Genomic DNA, 19,654 nt, shown 5'->3' with positions numbered 1-19,654 from the left:
ACAGGATGTAAGTATGTTCGAATGAAGAGGATTTGCGATAAGGAACAAAGGGGGAGCTTAATTACAGTGCAAGAAGAGAAAAACAAAAAAGATAATTTTAAATGGGAAAGCAGACTAAATGTTAAAAAAAAAAAAAAGTTTCAAAGTGCGTCATAAGAGTTTTTTCGAATATTTTCTGCTTGTTTCCAAAATCGTATAGAGCACAAAGATAAATAAAACGCATAAAACAATGATAATGTAGTATTCTGAGCTTCCTTGTTAACAGCACGGAAAACATAAAGTTATGGTGCAAAGCAGAATTATTTGCACTTTAACCTTAATTTCAAAGCCATTCCATAACAAGTCTGTGATCACGCTAAAATTGTTGTGTTATGCATAAGATATCACAAAACTTAACTTGAGTTTTCAAACCTGATTCCTACCTGTCCATGGCAATTTCAATCTATTATTAGGAATCAACGATTCATTTTGAGATGTCAACGGTCGTTAGTAGTTTAGCTTTCAAAACCATCAATACTACTTAGTTTCTTTATTGGACCTTTCTATCAATGACAACTGCTGCTGCTTGCTTTTATTAAACAGATGACGTTTTGGGTACCCGGTTTTAGTCAATTTAAGATAAGAAAAAAAAAAAACGGCACTAAAAAAACGCATGATTTTAATTTTGAACCTGAGCTTCTACTCTTTCTCATACAATATTAGAGTTAGATGACGCTAATATAGGGGCAGTTGAGAGATTAAGGTACAATATGCTAGTTTATCAAATTGTATATAATCGTTTTTTGAATAATATCAGAAAGTATCTGGAAGCGAGTAGAAGTTATCATCTAGATCGATGCTTAAAAGTTGTTCTCTAACTCCTATTCACACTATTAGCGATGGATCCTTAAAGCATACTAATTTGCTCCTCTATGCTGGAAAAAGTATTGATATTGCATTGACTCCGTTTGCCGCACTTGTCACCGTAATACTCTAACACCAGCATGGTTACGTACAAAAACCAGACAATTACAGCATCAAAGTTATATTGTGTCTTACTGTGAATCAAACATTTTCTAAGAGTTTCAAATATACAATAAGGTAGCTTATATTTGTATTCATTGCCGGACTTTTGTCATCTGTCCTATACTGGTCAACCAATTATCTATACATTCAGCGACGTATAATATGTGTCTAAGAATCCAATGTAGATATACAGTTGTTGAATAAATTAAGGTAATACTCCATACACCTTCTGTTTCTTTGCGTGTCAAATTGTTAATTCAGCTTGCTCTGGCTTGTCTATTTTGATTACTACCCGAATACAGCTAACTGGAAAATTGATTTCGGCTCATATTTTATGGCTCTAAATAGAAATACCAAGTCTAAAAGCTTTGATCAATCAATTATGAATATCCTTCACTGACGCACCTACTTCTATTATTACCTGAATCAGCAAGCCAATCACTTTGCCAAAATAATGAATCCCACAGCCGCCCTGTTGAAATTATTACACGGCAATTTATAGTTTGTTGTTTGCTCGCTTTTGTACGCAGTCAGAGAATACAATAACAAAATTAAGTCTGATGAGTTGGGCGATAGACGACAAGTCATGTATTGCATTATATATAAGTTTTCTCGTGAACATCCTCTAAGAAGTGTTTTGATAGCTTGAGTACAACTACTTTGTCGTTGCACTATCACTCTTACTTGCTGTTACCAACATTACCACCCTTTAAGGTACGGCTAGCGGATATTAAATGGTATCATTTTTCAATTTAGTTGAATATCTGCTGTTTCAAGTTCTCTTTTTTCTTACAATTTCGACGTAAACGCAAAGTGTTTCCAATTAATAAAAGCACTTAAGGACCACCTTAAGTTGGTAATTGCCATGGGAGCTGCTTGAATTGCGGTTTTTTGCCAATCTTCGAATGTGCAAACAATTGTTAAGCTTAATGATATGAGAAATCTTACATCATCACTTACTTGGATACAACTTACACAAAGGCACAGTGTGCTACAAACGTGTTACAACGGATACCCCGTGATGTATCCTCTCTAGACTAAATATTGCAAGACTTCCGGGTAGTACAATTCTACAATGAAGCGAACAATGCGCCGCGAAATGGCTATTGAAAAAGTCCAGATCTGACTAGCCCGAGTTTAATTCTATCAGTAAGAAGCAATAACATTTTTGGTTGGGTTTTCTTTTTCGTTAAAAAATTTAGTTTTTTCAGACTTTGTTTCTTGCTCAATATAATTCAGCAAACAAGAAAAAAGAAAAGGCGAGAAATTACATTTGCACAGCTACGCAATCATATATTAGTTCAATAAAGCGAGGATCTCAGAGCGAACAAAAATTCGAGGTATATTTCTGATGATGTTTGTTTTCAAATATATCCAATAACATAGCCTAAACAAATTATGGCAGACGTTGTAGATTCAGCGGAGACAATTATATCGACAATAACACTTTTGATTTACGCTGACAGTAATTCTTATGAAACTTTTTCAACCGGTAAAAAGTTTCCTAAATTCTATAATTCTCCATCCCACTCCGGATATCACAGCAGCATTACCAGCGGACGACGATTTTGATTTGTTCAATAAACGTGGATTGCCAGGAACAAAAGATTACGTGGGTATGAATGAACACCAAGTAGAAACACAATACGGTCATGAGCAACTGCCGAAAACACAGATGTCAACTACAGCTGACTCGAAGCACAACAAGAATAAAAAGAATTTGCTCGTTGGCTTCACACCATTAGCACGTTTCTTCGGTAAAATTCTACCCTATACCGATGAAAAAAGAAATCTCTATTGGACAAAACAGCGTGCGCTTGAGAAGGATTGTAGATCACTAATCGATGAAACAAATATTATTCGGGGACTATTAACAAATAAGGAACAACAGAGGCAACAAAAATTTTTATGGTGCTTTCGACCTATAAATTTGCCATTGCCATTAAGCAGTAATAAGCACAACCGATGGATAGCTTTTGAGAGAAAAAATCAGATCTTATTGACACAGCAGCTTGAAAAGCTGCATAATGGAGTAGTCAATGATTGTTGCGAGATAGAAGATAGAAATATATTCGGTAGGAACCTTATCGCTACGGTCTTGCTGAAAGAGGGAATAGCCTTCGTACTCAATCCAGATTGGTCTGAGCCCCTTACCTTTGAGGTGGCATTGTTACCCAAATTGACCTGGTGTCAACGCCTTCGCTCATCAAAGAACTCTACAGTGTGGTTAGAAAATCAACGCTAATCTGTTTGAGCTAGGTGGCAAGATCCTCTAGACTGCACTAAGTATTTATTCGCACAAGAGCAAAAGATGATCATGGTATATAATAACTTTGTAACTTATTGGATGGAGAAGGTCGAGGCGTATTGTTCAGCATTCGACAGTATACGGATACATTAGCAGACTGATTAACCAGGTTTAGATGATCTTAAAAAATGCCCGCACTTCGGAATGGAAAGTCCATTGACGAAGAAAAATAATATAATCCCATGTATTTACCAAGGCCAATTCTACAAAAGACTAAAAAAAAAACTGTTTATTGACATATAAGTTATTTTTATATCTGAATAAACTATGTTACTCAAAAAAACCTGGGAACCTGCCAGTGCACGGCATTGTAAATCCACGGGAGATATAATTTTTTGTTCCCTGGCATGCAAAAAAACAATAACACCGGATTCAGTGTCCGCATAGTCATTTTGAAATGGAGGACAATACTGTATTTTACCTTATATTTTAGACGATTTACAATTTTTAATGGACAATATACATTTTAATTTTAGATTTATTAAAAAATATTTTTAGAAAAGTCCATAGTATTTGGATATTTGGATACTCAATTATTCAGTGATATTCAAGCAGCATTAAGGATGACATACAATCGAACCCAAGAAATGAGTCTCTTTCAGTAAGAAAGTTGCCAATAATGGTCTTATTTAAGTTATCTTGCAGTAGGCTTAATTACAAAAAGCTTGACAACTTTTTTATTCAATGACGATGTGTTCCGCGAATAACCAGATATTTGTCGGTGCCTTTTTTGTACAAGAATTCCAAAAAAAGTTAACTTTGAATTGATTGACATCAAACCATTGATAGAGGGCTGATGGTCATTGTATAACAGATACCATAGCGGAATGGGATGGTTATATTAACTGTTGTCAATGTTTTTGTATGCGTTCATGGGTGACTTTCAAAGATAAGCACTATAAAATATATTGCTTTCTTAGAGTCAAATGTTGTCTCTTTCACTTTTATTTCACGTTTTTAAGATACATACTATGACCCATGTTCAAAACAATAATTTATGAAAAGAAAAAGCAAATTTTTGAAAAGAAAAAATCAAGTGCTGTTAATGGTAACTTGCCTTTTGAAAGCCTATCTACCTAATCATATATATATGTATAGATTAATCATCGTGTACTGTTAGATGTAACGTGTATTGATTGCGGTAAAGGGGGTCACTACACCAAACAATACTTTAAATGTGAATTATATGAGCCGGAAACTGCAGATCAAGGTAAGCACCTCATGTGGCTTTAAAAGTTGGTAAATTCATCATTAGTAAGCGACTTCATTGTACCTATAGTTGGTTCGATAGGCAGAAAACGCAAACAGAACTTTGAAATCAAGAAGGAAAAGAAGAAAGCAAGGAAAGAGAATAATGAAGAACCGGATAAAGACAATACCTGTTGTACCAAATGCAAGCAACCAGGACATAAATCGGTGCGTTCTCCTCTGTGTCCTCAACATGTATTATCAAAGGCAGAGGTCTTTCAACATCATTTGGGAAGTAATTACAAGGCGTTTACAAGAAGGTTGCCTCTTGATAACTGCGTTTTTGGTGACTATCGCAACACATTCAAGTCAAAAGTTGTTGAAGCTTGTTCTGTTATCCGAAACTTGGTTCTTAGAGCCAAGCTCTTTGTGAATTATTACGTCTTGGAAAATGCCACTCTTGCTGAGCCAAAGTGTATTAAATATATCTTTACACAAAATTTCTGGTACTCTATGATACAGCTAGTGAATGGACAAAGACCAACAAATAGTAGGCTGATATCACAACAATTACTGAGCTCGTTTGATTCTTTTAAAACGACTTACCCTAAGATTGTCTTCCCTGTCAAGCTCTTTCCTGGACTTAGTCAAGCCATTACAGAAGCATGCACCGAAATTGCTACTTCCTATACAAACAGTATAGTGGAAAATTTTGAGGAGAAACTTCTCTATTTTTTGATATATAAAATACAAACGGCATTTGTGGTAAGTTGCAACTCAATATTACTTGGGGTCTTACATGAATTTTAAAAAAAGCTCTCATCTTGCGTAGTGTATGCCTTGGAAGCTTGTCAAAAAGGTCACAAGTGATTTCTGCTATCAAGAGATATGCCAAGGAAAACCTAAATGGCCAACTGATGACTACCTTACCAAAGATATAAAAGCAAAGATCCAAACCTTTTGTGAACCTCGGAAGAAGAAGCTGGGGAAGAAAGTGAACATGAAGACATTATCTGCTGATCCTGGGTCTTTCGTACCCTTTTTGTTATCTTTGAACGCAGAATTTGAGAGGGAACACGATGATCATAAGCCATTTGACGTACGACGACGTCCTCTTCCAAAATTGTTATCCTTACTGCCAAAGGTTTCCGTTCAATGGAGGTTCATTACCTTGAGCGTGAACGCTCTGTCTTCTTTTGTGAAACGTTCTTTACCCCGCAATTACCAAAGCCAATTAGAGCTGTTTTTCCATGTCTTTGATTTCAAGAAACTCAGGTACAAAAGGTAAGCATACAGTTAATACGGTATGCAGTCGAGTATAATGTATGAGGTTTAACTTCTTGGGCACATGTAGTATCTCTGAACTTACACCGAATGGTGATAACAAAGAGCTCTTTGGTAATATTGTCAGAACGGATGGGTTTTCAGTTGACTTTCTTTTTTACAAAAGACAACAATCTGGCCATGGTGCCTCGTTCCAAAAATTTGACCTCACTCTTGATGATTTCTCTCTGGATGAAGTTGACAATACTTATTTACCTATTACCCTGGATCCCGGAAGAAAGTCTGTTTTTACTGCTGCTATTGGCCTTGAATATAACAGACAAGTGCGAAGATGCACTACATCCGAATACTATCATATGGCAGGGTCAACGAAATATTGTAAGAAATTGAACAGTATAAAAGCTGTTACAGGAATAGATCTAGTAGAAAGTCAAATCCCCTCGTCAAAGACCTCTCGTCTAGGAGTATATGAGGCGTTCACCAGTTATATGCTCAATAACTTAGACGCTCTCTTTAGTTTTTATGGACATGAAACAGCAAAGGACCGGTTTACGTTGTACCAAGGAAGGCAAAGAGCACCCGAAACTATGGCCAACATGTTGACTCATGGAACGGCCAAGTACAATCGCAAAAAGAGAAGCAAGGCAAGGAAGAGGAAAAAACAGCAGAAGAAGAAGAAGAAGAAAGGAAAGAATGTTGACAAACAGCCGCCAATCAAGTGAGTATCAATGAATTACATGTTCATCGTTTAGCTTACGCGCTGATTGATAATTTTTAGAAGTGACAAGAAGTGGAAGGCTGATAAGTACTCAGGATTCCCTAGAAGGGTACCATTGATTGTCTTTGGTGCTGGAATGTTTGGAAAAGATGTAGTAAAATTGAAAGGGCAAAGATGTGGTGTTGTCGGTAAACTTTTTGCAACTCTGAAGAAACGTGAAGCTGAAGGTCAATTGATTGTTGTCACAATCGATGAATTCAAAACCTCTAAAACATGCAGCCTCTGTTTCTATGATGATATGCAAATTGTTAATACCCCTGGATTCAAGGGTACCGGCGTTCTTCATTGCAAGCAATGTCTAAAGCTATGGCAGAGAGACATTAACGCCGCTATCAACATGATGACTATATCCCAAGCAGTTTGGTCTGGAGCGGGAAGACCCGACATTTTCAAGCCAGCGAAGAAGAAGAAATAATCGCCGTAATAAACACGGTTTTCCTTGTATTTCAAGGATTTAGATCATTACAGGTGAGGAATAGTACGGTTTTTTTTTCTTTTTTTTTTTTTGTTTCGCACTGCTAACAAGTTTTTGGAATTTGAATCATTGTTTAAACGGTTTATATTTTGGTCTACAACACAATTGCAACTCATCTAAAATGAAAATATTAATCGTCCAAAAAAAAATGTATTTCATCTAAAATATTAGTTAAAATACTGTAACTCTATTGTTTCCCTCCACAAGGACAGCTTAAGGAATGAGTAATTCAATCACCGGTTGCGGAAGTCGTACGATTTTTCCAGGCGATTAGATCGGTGTTTTGTCAAATTACGATACAGCCGATTCACGTAAAAGGATTTTTAACATAAGAACCGCTTTCAAAAAGCGACAGTTAGACCTTTTCTATTTAATTCGTATGAATTAAACGGCAAAAATGTGAAGAATTTTTTCTTTTCCTTTCATCCCTCATCCCTCTGTTTCGTACGTGTTCTATTGAACTTTTTCTTATTGCCTACTTTCTTTTTCGTTAAATTATCAATAAGAATAGTTACACATACGTTTGACTTACTATGAACAGGTAAAAATTAACGAGCACGCTTTATCAAAACTGGCGTTACCAATTTTGTACATTTGTCATCGGTCAAGGTTAACACTGATACCCTATTGTTGTTTGGTTTGATTTTTTTAGTACTAGTACTTTGGCGCAAGTGGCCTCTCAACAGTTAAAAAAGGGCCTATTTGTGACTATCCGCGAGAAAACAGGAATGTCACCTGTAGCATTGGTTATTACTATTGTTTTGGGTTTCTTGGTTTGGGAACAAATTGACTATCTTAAAAAGAAGAAACATTTGCCCGGCCCTGCATTCAAAGTCCCACTTATTGGTGCTATGATGGATTCAATGAAACCTACTTTTGAAAAATACAATTCTAAATGGAAGAGCGGTAACTTATCATGCGTTAGTGTTTTCAATCGGTAAGTAACTCAAATTGCAAAAAAAAATGATGCACGACGGTTGAGAGAGGACAGGTACTAGGAGCCAAGCTGTGACATGAATAGATCATTAACCCCTCTAATATTTTGTATTTAGTTTCATTGTTATTGCAGCCAATTGTGAGTTCAGTCGAATGATTCTTAACTCACCAAATTTTGTCGAACCTTCTGTTGTCGATTCTATGAGATATATTCTTACACCTGAAAATTGGGTATTTTTGGATGGTAAAGCACACAATAACTATCGTCGAGGACTTAACATTCTTTTCCAAAGAAAAGCACTTGGAAGCTACCTTCCCATCATGGACAAATGTTATCAAAAATTCTTCGATGAATGGCTTTCACACGATGGTCAAGTCAGAAAATATCAATGGGATTTCAGAGAATTGAATATGCAATCCTCTCTTCGTGTCTTTTTGGGTGATTTCATGCCCGAAGACGTCGCTAAAAAGTGCTCTCAGGAATACTTCAACATCACTGCTGCTCTTGAACTTGTTAATTTCCCAATCCCTCTTCCTGGCACTAAGGTATATAAAGCCATCAAGTCGCGTCAGTACATTTATAACGCTTTCATTGAATCCATTAAGGATGCACGTATCCGTATGGCTAACGGTGGAGAGTCAACCTGTCTTTTGGATAATTGGTTAATCGCTATGAAGCAAACTGAAAAGGAATGCGAAGCAAAGGGAAAGCCTGCACCCCATAAATTTACTGATCACGAAATCGCTTTGACCATTTTGACCTTTTTGTTCGCCTCTCAAGATGCCACTTCTTCAGCTCTCACTTGGACTTTCCAACTCTTAGCTGATCACCCTGAAGTAATGAAGAAAGTATATGATGAACAAGACGCATTGCGTGCTGATGATCCTGACCAGCCCCTTACTATGGAGTTGATGGAAAAGTCTGTCTACTTACGTCAGGTCGTCAAAGAGTCTTTGCGTCTCAGACCACCCGTTTTGATGGTGCCATACCAAACACATAAAGACTTCCCTATCTCTCCTGATTATACTGTTCCTGCCAAATCTATGGTCATCCCAACCACCTATCCTGCACTTCATGATCCTGTTGCTTATCCTAATCCTGAATCTTTTGACCCCGATCGTTGGGGCCCCAATGGGTGTGCCGAAGATTACCCCAAGAACTTCATGGTATTTGGTAATGGTCCTCATCATTGTTTAGGTAAAGAGTACGCTATCCTCCATTTGATGTCTACAATTGCCCAAGCTACCCGAAGACTTGAATTCAAGCATTACCCCACGGACGAGTCTGATGTCATCTCCTTATTCGCTACTACATATCCACAAGATGAATGCCATATGAGTTTCCATCCCAGAACCCATACACCTTTCACTATTTAAAAAAGCTACAGAAAATTTTTTTACAGGCGCGCAAACCGTGCTCAAGTACAATTATACTTTCCTCTTTCCCAATTCATTCGAGTTTTCTGTGAAAACCTCGACATTAGCCTTTGATATATATAACGTATATATCTCTCATGTACATTTCTATTTAATATCTTTCCTCTTCTCTTAATCCTTTAATCTATAATGAAACTTATTTTAATCGGGGTAAAACCTACTGTAAAACCTAAAACAACCGGAACAATAAGAACATTGTGTCTACCTTATTGACATTTAAATCGGAGTCTCAGCGAACAAGAGAAGCCAACAGAAAACCATAGCGTTTTGTTAAGTAATTGTATATTCCCTTCTCCATGCGAATCGTATTTTCGTCTATTGTCAGTAGTTTGATTTATATCACAGACGAATTCCTAATGAACGTAATATAGTTTATATTTTTTTTTTTTCGTGTCTTTTCTACCGTATTTTCTTATAGACAAATCACTCACTGTATTAAAAGAGATGGCTAAAGGCGACAACGAAAATCCGGAGACGACCTGAAACCAACGAACAATAACGAAGCCAATAGCCCAATCGAATTATATTCTATTCTTATCTCCTCCCCTCTTTTTCGTTATCCTTTTTCTTGTTTTTTTTTTGTTTTTATTTATTCATTATTTGTTTATTTATTTTCAATTCTCATTAACACAAAAGATTGAAGATATTTCTTCTATTTCGAAAATGCCTCGTCCACTAAGTGATTCTTGGCAATACTTTGAATTATTACCTCCAGATAATGGTAGAAGTAGAAAGGCGCGGTGTACCTTTTGTGGACACGAACAAGCTGCTGGAATAACTAGGCTCCATCAACATTTATTGTATCGTTGTTCTAGAATACCTGCTGATATTCGTGATCAGCTGCGACAAAAACAAGAGGATAGGAATCGAGACGCGAGTCCTCCTCACAATTCTCATAATAACAACAACAACGGCAGAAATGATATATCCCTTCCATCGCGGCAAGAAAATCGCCATGTTCAATTTCAACCTTCGCAAACTGTTCAATATCATTTTGATCCCACACTTCAAAATACCCTCAGTAGCAGCAACACGTCGGCTATTATTGCCAATAGCAGCAGCAACAGCAACAGTAGTAAGAACCATCATCACTTGAGCACGAATAGCGCAGATCATACTACAGCAACAACTAGCATTTCTCCCTATTACGAAGCTGCGCTCACCGGAACGCCTGCTACTGCGTCCCAAAACAATAACTTTTCTACAACAACGACATCTTTTGCATTCTCTCCTAGCCCAGCAACGCCTCAGCAGGCACTTGAACAACCGCGGATTTTGCAGCAGCAACATTCAGTATTATCCTCTTCCTCCACATCTCAGGCACAAACACCGCAAGATGAGAATTCACAAGCTCTCTTAGATTGGCATCTGGCTCGTGCTCTATTTTCAGCCAACATACCATTCGAAGCTGTAGAAAATCCATACGTGATTGACTTTCTGCGGCATCTGCAACCAAATTATGTTGTGCCCAGAGGTAAACGGTTAAAGCAATATTTGTTGAAAGAGCAGCATTGGGATCTTATTAGTTGGGAAGAAGCTACTGCAGCAGCGACAGTTACTAGAAGTGTAAATGACATTCATGCTAGTGATAGCAGTCGTAGCGGCAGCAACAACTTTACAGCACGGTTTCCTTCGTCCAATGATTGGGGATCCCCAGTACTAAACCAAGCACCACGGCAGGGTAGTTCAGCATCTTCTCCTATGGGAAGGATTATGATGACCAATGCAAATTCGACGTCTAACCCGACTATGGACGATCGTATTCTTTCATCTATGCATCCTACGACTAGCATTAAAAATCAACAAATGACATCGGCTTTGTCAACAAGTTGATCCGCAACCCCTTTCCCCTCCTTTTCTTTGACTCAGAGTGAAGGTATAGGCATAATCAACATGTCTTTTCACAAGAATCTTATCGGATATGTACAATATAGATGTTCCCTTCTAACTATATTTGATAGATTAAGCACATGCTCCTCTAATGTATATAGATGTATATTCATACAACGTACCCACAATAAATGACATGCTTGTGAGAAGGGGCTAACACACTTTTAGACATACCTCAAATTATCAATTTAATTTTTTATCAGATTTTCCCAGCAAAATCCGTCTTTTTATCCAAAAAAAAAAGAAAGGGAGTGCAAAAGTATTGTTTTGTAATTATCATACGCGTGGAAGGTTAAAAATTGTTACACATTCGCGGGTTTTTTTTTTTCTCACTTTTTTTATGATATTTTAGAATGCCCGCAAATAGAAATTTCGCGTCAGGCCGATTTTGAAGGAGTCAAAAGTGTATACAAAATAATCTATGCGATTTGTAGATCGTGCAACAATCTAGATCTGTATATGTCGACGCACTCGTCATCCCACTCTAATAGACAAAGTAGTGTGGAAGATGTCGACGATATTTTTCAAGCACCCATCTCGTTACCCATAGATAACAGAAAGAGAGCGTACTCGGTTGACGATGACGATGACACCGAAGGTCAACTAGTGAAAGAAGTGACGTACAACTGTTCCTTATGCGAAAAACCTTTGACTAATGACTGGCATCAACCCATGAGTCTTAAGTGTGGCCATGTGTTCGGAGGCAGGTATGTGGGCTGCGTCATTATTACACTACCAACTAAATAGACCAAAACACACCGATGAGTCATGACTAACGACCAAAATATCCTTTACCAAAGTTGCCTGAAGAAACATATAAAATCTATGATTCGAAATCTAAATTATGCAGAATGTCCGCTCTGTCATAAAAATGTCAAAAAGTCTGAACCAAGAAAAGTATGGGCTACATTAACGATAACTGAAAAGCATGAAGATCTACATCCACTGAAGCATGAATTAGAGGAGGCACGTAGAAGAATCGAACTTCTCCAACAGGAAATAGCCACAGTACATGCAGAGATCGATGAGTATAAACATAAACTAGACAACATCAATACTGTATCTTTGACACAAGAAGAGTTGTCTAGTGCTTCGCAAGAGCTGCATTCACAGAATCATTTTATTCTTAAAGACAGGATAGCAGCTGATAATGAGGTAGCAATTTTAATCCAGTACAGTTCTCAAATAAGTACTCGTCTTAACTTGCGTTTGACTACTACTAGTGTTTTAGCCTGGTTGAATCAAATCCCTTGATGAACATGATTACTATTTCGTGCTATAATTCCGCAACGAGAACGTTTGGTGTTCGAAAATGTAATTTGTATGATTTGTCAGTCACAGAATTTATTCCTTTAGATCATCAGGCTACAGTAAAAGCCATGAAACTTTCCGATCAAGGCACGTTATTATCAACTGGAAACGATAGAACTTTAAAATTGACGTCTTTGACTAACAACCGTGTCATACAATCGTAAGTTAGCCAAGGGAATTTATCTGACAGTAAAATGTAAAAGTTTTCTTACCATATTTTTTATGATTCAGATATACCCTTGACTCGCCTGGCATCAGTTGTTGTATTGATGAAGAGAATCCCAACTCTCTTTTATGTGGCGGGCAAAACGGAGAACTTTATATTTTTGACCTTAGAAACACCAGCGGGTATGTCAACAAGCTTGTCAAACCAGCTAATACGGCCCCTATTCGTTCTATTGTGCCCTATCCAAACAACAAGTATATATGTATGGACAGCTCTAACATTTATATCTGGAACAAGGAGGTTGCAGAAGGAGGAGATGAATTTGTTTACTCTTCTTTGAACAATGGATCTAGTGAAATTGATTTGGTTACTGAGCACTTATCACTGAGGTTCAATGATGGTTTATTTTGTTCATTAGAAAGGTCACAGTTGTTTACAACGGCTTCCATTTGGTATCTGTCGGATACTCTCAATATTGTTACCGACTGGTCTTACGACACACAGCATCCCTTTAACGATATTCAGCACTTTTCACGAGATGAGAAGGATCCCTATATCTGCTATCTTCTAAATGATGAAGTAAGTGGTGACCCTCCACCACCATTATTGCTCATAGAAGTACTGATGCTAATGTTTTCCATATTCTGTAGATAACAGTACGAGATAGGACGGATAAGCTTCAGACTATTTATTCAACCATGCCCATAATTGATTGGAAGTATATGAGAGCTCAGAAGAGTCATCTATTGGCAGTGCTGTCATCCGGTGAGTTACGATTGTTCGAATTTAATTAAAAAATTCATTATACCCTTATAATCTGTATTTATAAATAAAATACCCTGAAGCCATGCTCTGCAATCGTACAATGACTCTCGCGTATATTCATATTATTCAACCTGACAGGAGACATACTAACTGAGTTTCTGATCTGTGATCTGGTATTATCAACCAATGGAATTAAAAAGTTTATTTTACTAAGCCAACCATTACTAGACACTTTTCACTTTGATATATAAAAAAAATCGCAACTGCTGATCACTTGCTGTGAAACCAGTGCTTTTACAACAAAACATATCAGGGCCAGCTTTTGAAAATAGACAACAAATCTGTGGATGATGATATTCATTTTGACGTACTAGATACTTCTCGAGAACTATGCAGTAACTTTTTGCATGATCTCATTAAAACGTGAGAACTGCTTAGTCATTTAATAGATTACTTAGACAAACAAACATTCTATCTTTTCACGCGCCAGGGAGCCACAGTGTTTTTTAGAAAAAGGGGATGAATAAGCACGACTCTATTGGCTGTTGTTGACTAAATAAACATCAGTAACACAAATAAATGCATGAATCCGAGGATTGACTGGCAGCTGGCTGGCAGGCTTTTTCCAAAATGACGGCAAAATTACACTTTTTTTCGTTTTGCATGACCAGAACACAGAAAATTGATATAAATATGCTAAGCAGTGATAGAAAATGCTACTCTTTTCCTTCTATTTGATCAACTTCAGCTTACAATAAATACCTGTCTTCAACACAAAGAGAAAAAAAGAAACGACCAATAAGCCAAGATGTCAAGCTTTAAACCAAATATACCTCTTCAACCCGAGACTTTCACAATGTTAGTTCCAGGTGTTAGCCCTGCTGCAGCCGCATTGTCTGAGCAACTATTAGAAAAGAATAATCATGATTTCCATTGCTTTTTTAATGAGAAGAAATTTCACAAGTAAAATAAGCTAGATGTGATAAGTGTGGTGTGCTCCATTGGGGAAGACAGTCTTACTTAATATTGTGTTTCTTTAAATCTATCTACTCCCTAGCCATTTAATTCATCATCTCCTGGCTGCTTATTCCTTAGGAGCCAGTAAAGAGAAAATTCAAGAGATTTTTGATTATCACGCCAAAGATCAGCGCCCTTTACCACCTTCTGTGGGTGAGCTCACTAGAGAGAACTATACCGAACAACTTGGTAACGGCGACGCTTATACAAGTTTCCTCAATTTGTTCAAGAAGGAAGTGGATAAGTATGGCATGCATGACACTGTCCGCCGCTGGGTATGGAGTGGCGACCTCCTTGCACGAACGATTGGTGGCGCTTACCACCCTGTCATTCATATTGGCTACGGTCTTGAATTCGGTATTCCCGCCATTGTCGCCGAAGGTTTAGCTATGGCTGCGTGTACAGAACCCAATTTCACTGGTGTCGTTCCCAAGCAACCACCCCTTCGTACTTCGTCGATGTTGATTCCGGCTCAAGCACAAGCTATTGCTGAAAACACCTCTTCTGCTGCCCGTGGTTATGTTACACAGTTTATTGATCAGTTGTCTCAGCAAATCTCGACCCGTTTAAAAGTATCTGATAATAAGGAGGAATCAACAACAGCAGAAACAGGTGCAGCAAAAAGTGTAGAGGATGATCAATCCAAAGATATACCTAATTTCTTGAAGGGAAATGAGCTCTTTGCCGTCCTTGACCAGATCAGAAAAGATCCCACTTTTGACTCTTCTGTCAGTTTCAAAGACGACCAAAAGCTGGACGCCGTTCTGAAAGATCAAAATGCTCTGAACAAACTGAAAGACTATGCCGCTCAATGGAAGATTGAAGAAAACTCGACTGATATCCAAAAGAAATTCAAACAATTATACACAGCGGTTGGCCTCCTGCTTGGCTCTTCAGGTCTTCGTGATGATTATCCTGGTGTCTTGCGTCTCGATTTTTTCCTCATGCATGCTGTCACTTCGGCTGAATTCCTCCATCAATACATTCCTCGTGTCGCGCCTTCGGAAGCAGTCAGTTTATTGCAGGCCCATCTCATTGTATCGCTGATATATTACGTAGCTAGAGGAAGACCCAATTTAAATGTTCGGAGTTTACTCAATTATAAATCACCAAACCACGTAGAAAAGAGTAACAATAATTGGCTGGATGTGTTTAATAAGTCTCTTGACTGTAAAGAAGTACATGTCATCAAAGTCGTTCGATCTTGTGCTGTGGCTCAAATTATCTATGGCCCAGATGAAGACCCTGAGTTGGAACAGATCTGGTTGAAAATAGCACAAATGGCAGTAGATCTAGATGGTAACTGGGACTTTAAAGGTGTAGGTTTTGATGAGAGTTGGAAAGAATTCAAGTAAACTTGTTCCGTGATACCTTTTATTTTTCGTAAAATACCAGGTTTGTATACAATTTTAAAAATGCTTCTCCATTTATTTCTCAATATTTGATATAAACTTATTCCAAATATGAAAATAAATTTTTTTTACTGTTTTGCTTCTATGTAAAAATGTTTTCCCTGTCTTTTAACATGTACTTTAACCATGTATTTTACGTATCCTTACTCCTTCTTTCAGCCCGCCTTTTCCCGTTTTGAAAAGCTTCCGAGCTACTGGAATTTTTTTCTGGAAATACAAAGGAATATTCTTGAATGAATGTGATCTGCAAATTAGGGTCAGAAGCTGAATTTTCTATTGTTTTTTTTTCTTTTTCTTCTTTTTTTTTCTTTTTTTTTTTTGGATAAAAGCAATATATGTATAATTTACAGTCAATGAAGGATAAATAAGTAGAAAAAAAAAAAAAGTAAAAAAGCTGAAAGAGTTTTACAATGAGAAACCATGATATTATATGTATAATAAAAAATGATATTTGGTGATATAATGTTGAGCAATTGGAAAGATGTGAAATAAAAGCTGTCATTTACGAGGAGGTAGTGGTAGGAGATGTGGCATTGGTGGGTTTCTTCGATATGCTGCTGCTGCTGCTATTACCCTTGACTTTTGGTTTATCGTAGACATGGCACTATGATAAGAATAACACAAGGAAGAACGGGAAAATAAATGAGTCAGGAACGTCCTTTGCTTATCTAATCTCGAGGGTTTTTTTTGGGTTTTTTTTATATCTCAGTACCTTGTGAGCATGACGATACCAAAGTGCACTATTCTTACGCTTAGAATTACATATAGGCACAAACTGTTTGCATTGATGGCACAGCCCTTCAATGACATCGGCGTTCTCAATGCCTGGTCTTTGTTCCAAAGGATTAGCAAATGGTTTACCGGACACCGAAGAGATACCATGATAAAACTGCTTATGATACCAAAAGGCACTGTTTTTCAATTGAAGCCATTTACCGACAGGTTGACAAGTATCGCAATAGCCTTCCTTTTGTTGTCCGGTATAACGCACCCATTTGGGAGTATACTCATCTCCTTCGTATCGTAACTTTTGTCGACGTGGAATGGCGGTAGGATTCTTTCGGGCGGCTTCCAAGTCTGCATCTGTGATATGGGGATAATCTTGAGCATTTTCATCGTCGTCGTTATTCTCGTCGTTGTTCTCGTCGGCATCGCCAGCATCCATGGTCATCATCAACATATCCTCATCCTCTTCTTGATCCTTTTTATACGAGGCACTTGTTCTTTTGATCCTCAACATCTCCTCACGTTTTGCTTCCATATCACTGATATTTGTCGTAGTGCTGCTATCTTTATGGGAGGAGGAAGACAGTTTGGCTAATTTTCCTTTTTGACTTGTTGTGCCACCATTGATCGTCATTGTCATTGCCGTATGATTCTTTCTTAAGGCTCTATCGGCTTTGGGCTTAGTGCTATTCTTCCGTCCACCTTTACCATTGTTCTTCCTATTACTTCCGTTCTGTTGTTGGACACTGCTCGTAGTGGTGGCAGTGGTAATTGTTGTTGGAGCAATAGGGTGTACAGATGTGTTTTCTGGCTGCATAAGTGTTGGTGCTGTACCCACAGGCACTTGTGGTGGCTGTGGTTGCTGTTGTGATGATAATGAGGATGAAAATGGAGCAACTGAAATAGACTTTGCACGTTTCTGTCTTTTGACGTCTCTGTCGTCGTTCTCCATCAATTCATCTTCTTCGTCTACTTTGTAGACGGCCGTCGACATGGGTGTTAGTAAGCCAGGAGATGTCGTCATAGCAGCAGTATTCACAGTAGCGTTACTGTTGTTCTGGTTTATAATACGATGCCACATTTGAATGTCTTGCGGTGTTGCAATACTGACGCGTCTACTTAACACACCTGACATGGGTAAGGGACAGATAAAATCATCACTCCCGCCGTTGTTATTATTATTACTGCTGCCCGTACTTTGATTGTTATTGAATTGAAATGTGTTGTTGCTGTTGTTGTTGTTGTTGCTGAAAACGGATGAGGTGGTAGGCGGTGTGAGGGTCGTGAAAGGATGAACAGAAGCCGTGGACGAAGTGGATGTGAAAGGCATGAACTGATTAGGAGGAGGGGTGGTGGTGGGGAAATGATCAAATTGCTGGGAATAGAAACGTTTACGACTCAAAAGAGGCGGTTGCTGCTGCTGTTGCTGTTGCTGCAGTTGTTCATCTCCTTCATCCTCTTCTTGTACTTCCATCAAGGAAGAAGGCATAAATGTATCTGAGGTCAACATGGGATTGATTTGAGTTGTATCATTTGTATTCCAGTCCTCAAAAAACCCAATTGTATCATTTGTGGTAGATGTGTTGGTGGAGGCCGCCGTGGTGTTATTGTTATTCGAAGTAATAGTGTTAGTAGGAGTCGTCGCGGAAGAAGAGGTCGTGTTATCTGTAGAGGTAGTATTCGACCATGGCATAGGGTTGAATTGGAGTGATATAGGTGGGGTAGGCGTTGGTATAGTGCCACTGTTCGTTCTTTCCCTCTGTAAGTTTTGTTGCTGCTGCTGCTGCTGCTGTTGCTGCTGCTGTTGCTGTTGATGATCGAACAAAAAGATATTCGGCATAGAGGCACGGTGAGTCAAATGCACAAGTGGTGGCATCATCGAATTCTCTTGTATATTTAATAATTGGCTACTGGTAGATTTTTGTGCAGTCATTATGGGTCTTTTATGATATGTCATGGCAGCCATTAACTTTTGCTGTTGTTGTTGAGGGTTTTGTAGAGGTATAGGTTGAGTAAATTGTTGCTGTTGCAATTGTTGCTGAACCAGTTGTTGTCGAATAGGATTGATATTATTGAAACCATGGTTCATGGGTGTAGTAGAAATGGGCGATCTTGTATTATAAAAGGTGTTTGCTGATGAAGCAAAAACATTTGCAGTTGTTGGTGTATTTAAAGAAGGAGTGAATGATTGTAGTTGTTGTTGTTGTTGCTGCTGTTGTTGCTGCTGTTGCTGTTGTTGCTGTTGATGGTTAAAAGGATATGCACGGAGATTCAATTCGTTTAGAAAGCTGCTGCCACCTGTTACTGCGACAGAATGACGCCTAGTAGCTGCCCAATTCGATTGTGTTGGTGATAATAATGTATTAGAAGCCGTGCTATTGAAGTCCATCAACCCAGTCCCATTGACAGTGGTGCCAGTGTTTGAAGCTGTGGCTGTAGCAATACTATTACTTCTTTGTTGTTGTGGTTGTGGAGGCGTTGCACTCAATGAATTATAATTTGACGATAATAAAGGATCATTCTCTTGTAAATTCAGGTTGAAGAATGGGTCAATGCTTATGTCAGAAGAGGGGGTATATTGTGCCAGGAAATCTAACATAGAGTAAGTGATTGTTATTAATAAAAGGGAATGGATACGTTTCTTGAAAGCCTTTTATGGGAAAAAATTCCCTTAAAATTTTATCCATCATTCTTACCTTGATTAAAATTGAAATTATTGTTATTCGTAGCACTGTTCGTAGTAGCAGTGGTGGTGGTGGTAGTAGTAGTAGTCGTCGTCGTCGTCGTAGCTGTAGTATTTGCGGTTGCTGTGGAGTTCATACTATTATTGTTACTATTGTCTTTCAAGTCTTCATTGTAATCCATGGTCATAGGCTGTATATTTTGGGAATTGGCTGGTGAGGGATTGCTCGGTGTCGTCCTTGGCGTAGTCGATAATGTTTGTTGTCGTTGTTGT

General features: G+C 38.1%; 12 protein-coding genes across 12 annotated transcripts; 10 read left to right on the top strand and 2 right to left on the bottom strand.

The window, feature by feature from the left end:
* Positions 1-107: 107 nt before the first annotated feature.
* BDF20DRAFT_849435 (uncharacterized protein) lies at positions 108-327 on the bottom strand. Its single transcript, XM_053079908.1, has one exon. It carries the CDS (start codon positions 275-277, stop codon positions 122-124), a length of 156 nt encoding a protein of 51 aa, XP_052938688.1. The 5' UTR covers positions 278-327; the 3' UTR covers positions 108-121.
* A 2,076-nt stretch (positions 328-2,403) lies between these two features.
* On the top strand, positions 2,404-3,250 carry BDF20DRAFT_909957 (uncharacterized protein; the record flags this gene model as incomplete). Its single annotated transcript, XM_053083653.1, has 2 exons — positions 2,404-2,470; positions 2,550-3,250. 2 exons carry the CDS (start codon positions 2,404-2,406, stop codon positions 3,248-3,250), a joined length of 768 nt encoding a protein of 255 aa, XP_052938687.1.
* A 538-nt stretch (positions 3,251-3,788) lies between these two features.
* BDF20DRAFT_849418 (uncharacterized protein) lies at positions 3,789-4,623 on the top strand (the record flags this gene model as incomplete). Its single annotated transcript, XM_053079907.1, is given in 4 exon segments — positions 3,789-3,962; positions 3,979-4,361; positions 4,434-4,523; positions 4,605-4,623. A coding segment is annotated over 1 exon segment (159 nt), but the record flags the coding sequence as incomplete, so codon positions are not given.
* BDF20DRAFT_849417 (uncharacterized protein) lies at positions 4,281-4,650 on the top strand (the record flags this gene model as incomplete). The annotated part of the gene is made up of 2 exons (XM_053079906.1): positions 4,281-4,361; positions 4,434-4,650. Coding segments are annotated over exons 1-2 (174 nt in total), but the record flags the coding sequence as incomplete, so codon positions are not given.
* Positions 4,651-4,816: 166 nt separating this feature from the next.
* Positions 4,817-5,789, top strand: BDF20DRAFT_814459 (uncharacterized protein; the record flags this gene model as incomplete). The annotated part of the gene is made up of 2 exons (XM_053076978.1): positions 4,817-5,266; positions 5,334-5,789. Coding segments are annotated over 2 exons (906 nt in total), but the record flags the coding sequence as incomplete, so codon positions are not given.
* A 37-nt stretch (positions 5,790-5,826) lies between these two features.
* BDF20DRAFT_814392 (uncharacterized protein) lies at positions 5,827-6,507 on the top strand (the record flags this gene model as incomplete). Its single annotated transcript, XM_053076971.1, has 1 exon — positions 5,827-6,507. The coding sequence occupies one exon, from the start codon at positions 5,827-5,829 to the stop codon at positions 6,505-6,507; it is 681 nt and encodes a 226-aa protein (XP_052938683.1).
* A 94-nt stretch (positions 6,508-6,601) lies between these two features.
* Positions 6,602-6,909, top strand: BDF20DRAFT_849402 (uncharacterized protein; the record flags this gene model as incomplete). Its single annotated transcript, XM_053079905.1, has 1 exon — positions 6,602-6,909. A coding segment is annotated over exon 1 (226 nt), but the record flags the coding sequence as incomplete, so codon positions are not given.
* A 980-nt stretch (positions 6,910-7,889) lies between these two features.
* On the top strand, positions 7,890-9,351 carry BDF20DRAFT_904491 (cytochrome P450; the record flags this gene model as incomplete). The annotated part of the gene is made up of 2 exons (XM_053083037.1): positions 7,890-7,975; positions 8,091-9,351. 2 exons carry the CDS (start codon positions 7,890-7,892, stop codon positions 9,349-9,351), a joined length of 1,347 nt encoding a protein of 448 aa, XP_052938681.1.
* Positions 9,352-9,992: 641 nt separating this feature from the next.
* Positions 9,993-11,545, top strand: BDF20DRAFT_849393 (uncharacterized protein). Its single transcript, XM_053079904.1, has one exon. It carries the CDS (start codon positions 10,075-10,077, stop codon positions 11,242-11,244), a length of 1,170 nt encoding a protein of 389 aa, XP_052938680.1. The 5' UTR covers positions 9,993-10,074; the 3' UTR covers positions 11,245-11,545.
* Positions 11,546-11,552: 7 nt separating this feature from the next.
* Positions 11,553-13,655, top strand: BDF20DRAFT_997986 (uncharacterized protein). Its single transcript, XM_053085448.1, has 5 exons — positions 11,553-12,008; positions 12,102-12,456; positions 12,525-12,772; positions 12,844-13,357; positions 13,429-13,655. The coding sequence occupies exons 1-5, from the start codon at positions 11,761-11,763 to the stop codon at positions 13,570-13,572; spliced, it is 1,509 nt and encodes a 502-aa protein (XP_052938679.1). The 5' UTR covers positions 11,553-11,760; the 3' UTR covers positions 13,573-13,655.
* A 544-nt stretch (positions 13,656-14,199) lies between these two features.
* On the top strand, positions 14,200-16,341 carry BDF20DRAFT_849389 (uncharacterized protein). Its single transcript, XM_053079903.1, has 2 exons — positions 14,200-14,506; positions 14,601-16,341. The coding sequence occupies exons 1-2, from the start codon at positions 14,352-14,354 to the stop codon at positions 15,913-15,915; spliced, it is 1,470 nt and encodes a 489-aa protein (XP_052938678.1). The 5' UTR covers positions 14,200-14,351; the 3' UTR covers positions 15,916-16,341.
* BDF20DRAFT_849388 (uncharacterized protein) lies at positions 16,331-18,008 on the bottom strand. The gene is made up of 2 exons (XM_053079902.1): positions 16,685-18,008; positions 16,331-16,576 (listed from the first exon to the last, which is right to left on the bottom strand). The coding sequence occupies exons 1-2, from the start codon at positions 17,831-17,833 to the stop codon at positions 16,475-16,477; spliced, it is 1,251 nt and encodes a 416-aa protein (XP_052938677.1). The 5' UTR covers positions 17,834-18,008; the 3' UTR covers positions 16,331-16,474.
* Positions 18,009-19,654: the final 1,646 nt, after the last annotated feature.

Source organism: Mycotypha africana (assembly GCF_025528875.1).
Source record: "Mycotypha africana strain NRRL 2978 chromosome Unknown BDF20scaffold_2, whole genome shotgun sequence".
Classification (NCBI taxonomy): domain Eukaryota; kingdom Fungi; phylum Mucoromycota; class Mucoromycetes; order Mucorales; family Mycotyphaceae; genus Mycotypha; species Mycotypha africana.
This window is presented reverse-complemented; position numbering and strand designations above follow the sequence as displayed.

Excerpts from the sequence above, each read along its gene's own strand:
- BDF20DRAFT_849393 (XM_053079904.1), top strand. The coding sequence starts at position 10,075 with ATGCCTCGTCCACTAAGTGATTCTTGGCAATACTTTGAATTATTACCT.
- BDF20DRAFT_997986 (XM_053085448.1), top strand. The coding sequence starts at position 11,761 with ATGTCGACGCACTCGTCATCCCACTCTAATAGACAAAGTAGTGTGGAA. Across the intron at positions 12,009-12,101 it reads GGCCATGTGTTCGGAGGCAG|TTGCCTGAAGAAACATATAA; the intron begins GTATGTGGGCTG and ends CCTTTACCAAAG. Across the intron at positions 12,457-12,524 it reads GGATAGCAGCTGATAATGAG|TGTTTTAGCCTGGTTGAATC; the intron begins GTAGCAATTTTA and ends GACTACTACTAG.
- BDF20DRAFT_849388 (XM_053079902.1), bottom strand. The coding sequence starts at position 17,833 with ATGTCAGGTGTGTTAAGTAGACGCGTCAGTATTGCAACACCGCAAGAC. Across the intron at positions 16,577-16,684 it reads GGTATCGTCATGCTCACAAG|TGCCATGTCTACGATAAACC; the intron begins GTACTGAGATAT and ends TTCTTATCATAG.
- BDF20DRAFT_849389 (XM_053079903.1), top strand. The coding sequence starts at position 14,352 with ATGTCAAGCTTTAAACCAAATATACCTCTTCAACCCGAGACTTTCACA. Across the intron at positions 14,507-14,600 it reads AATGAGAAGAAATTTCACAA|CCATTTAATTCATCATCTCC; the intron begins GTAAAATAAGCT and ends TCTACTCCCTAG.
- BDF20DRAFT_849435 (XM_053079908.1), bottom strand. The coding sequence starts at position 277 with ATGTTTTCCGTGCTGTTAACAAGGAAGCTCAGAATACTACATTATCAT.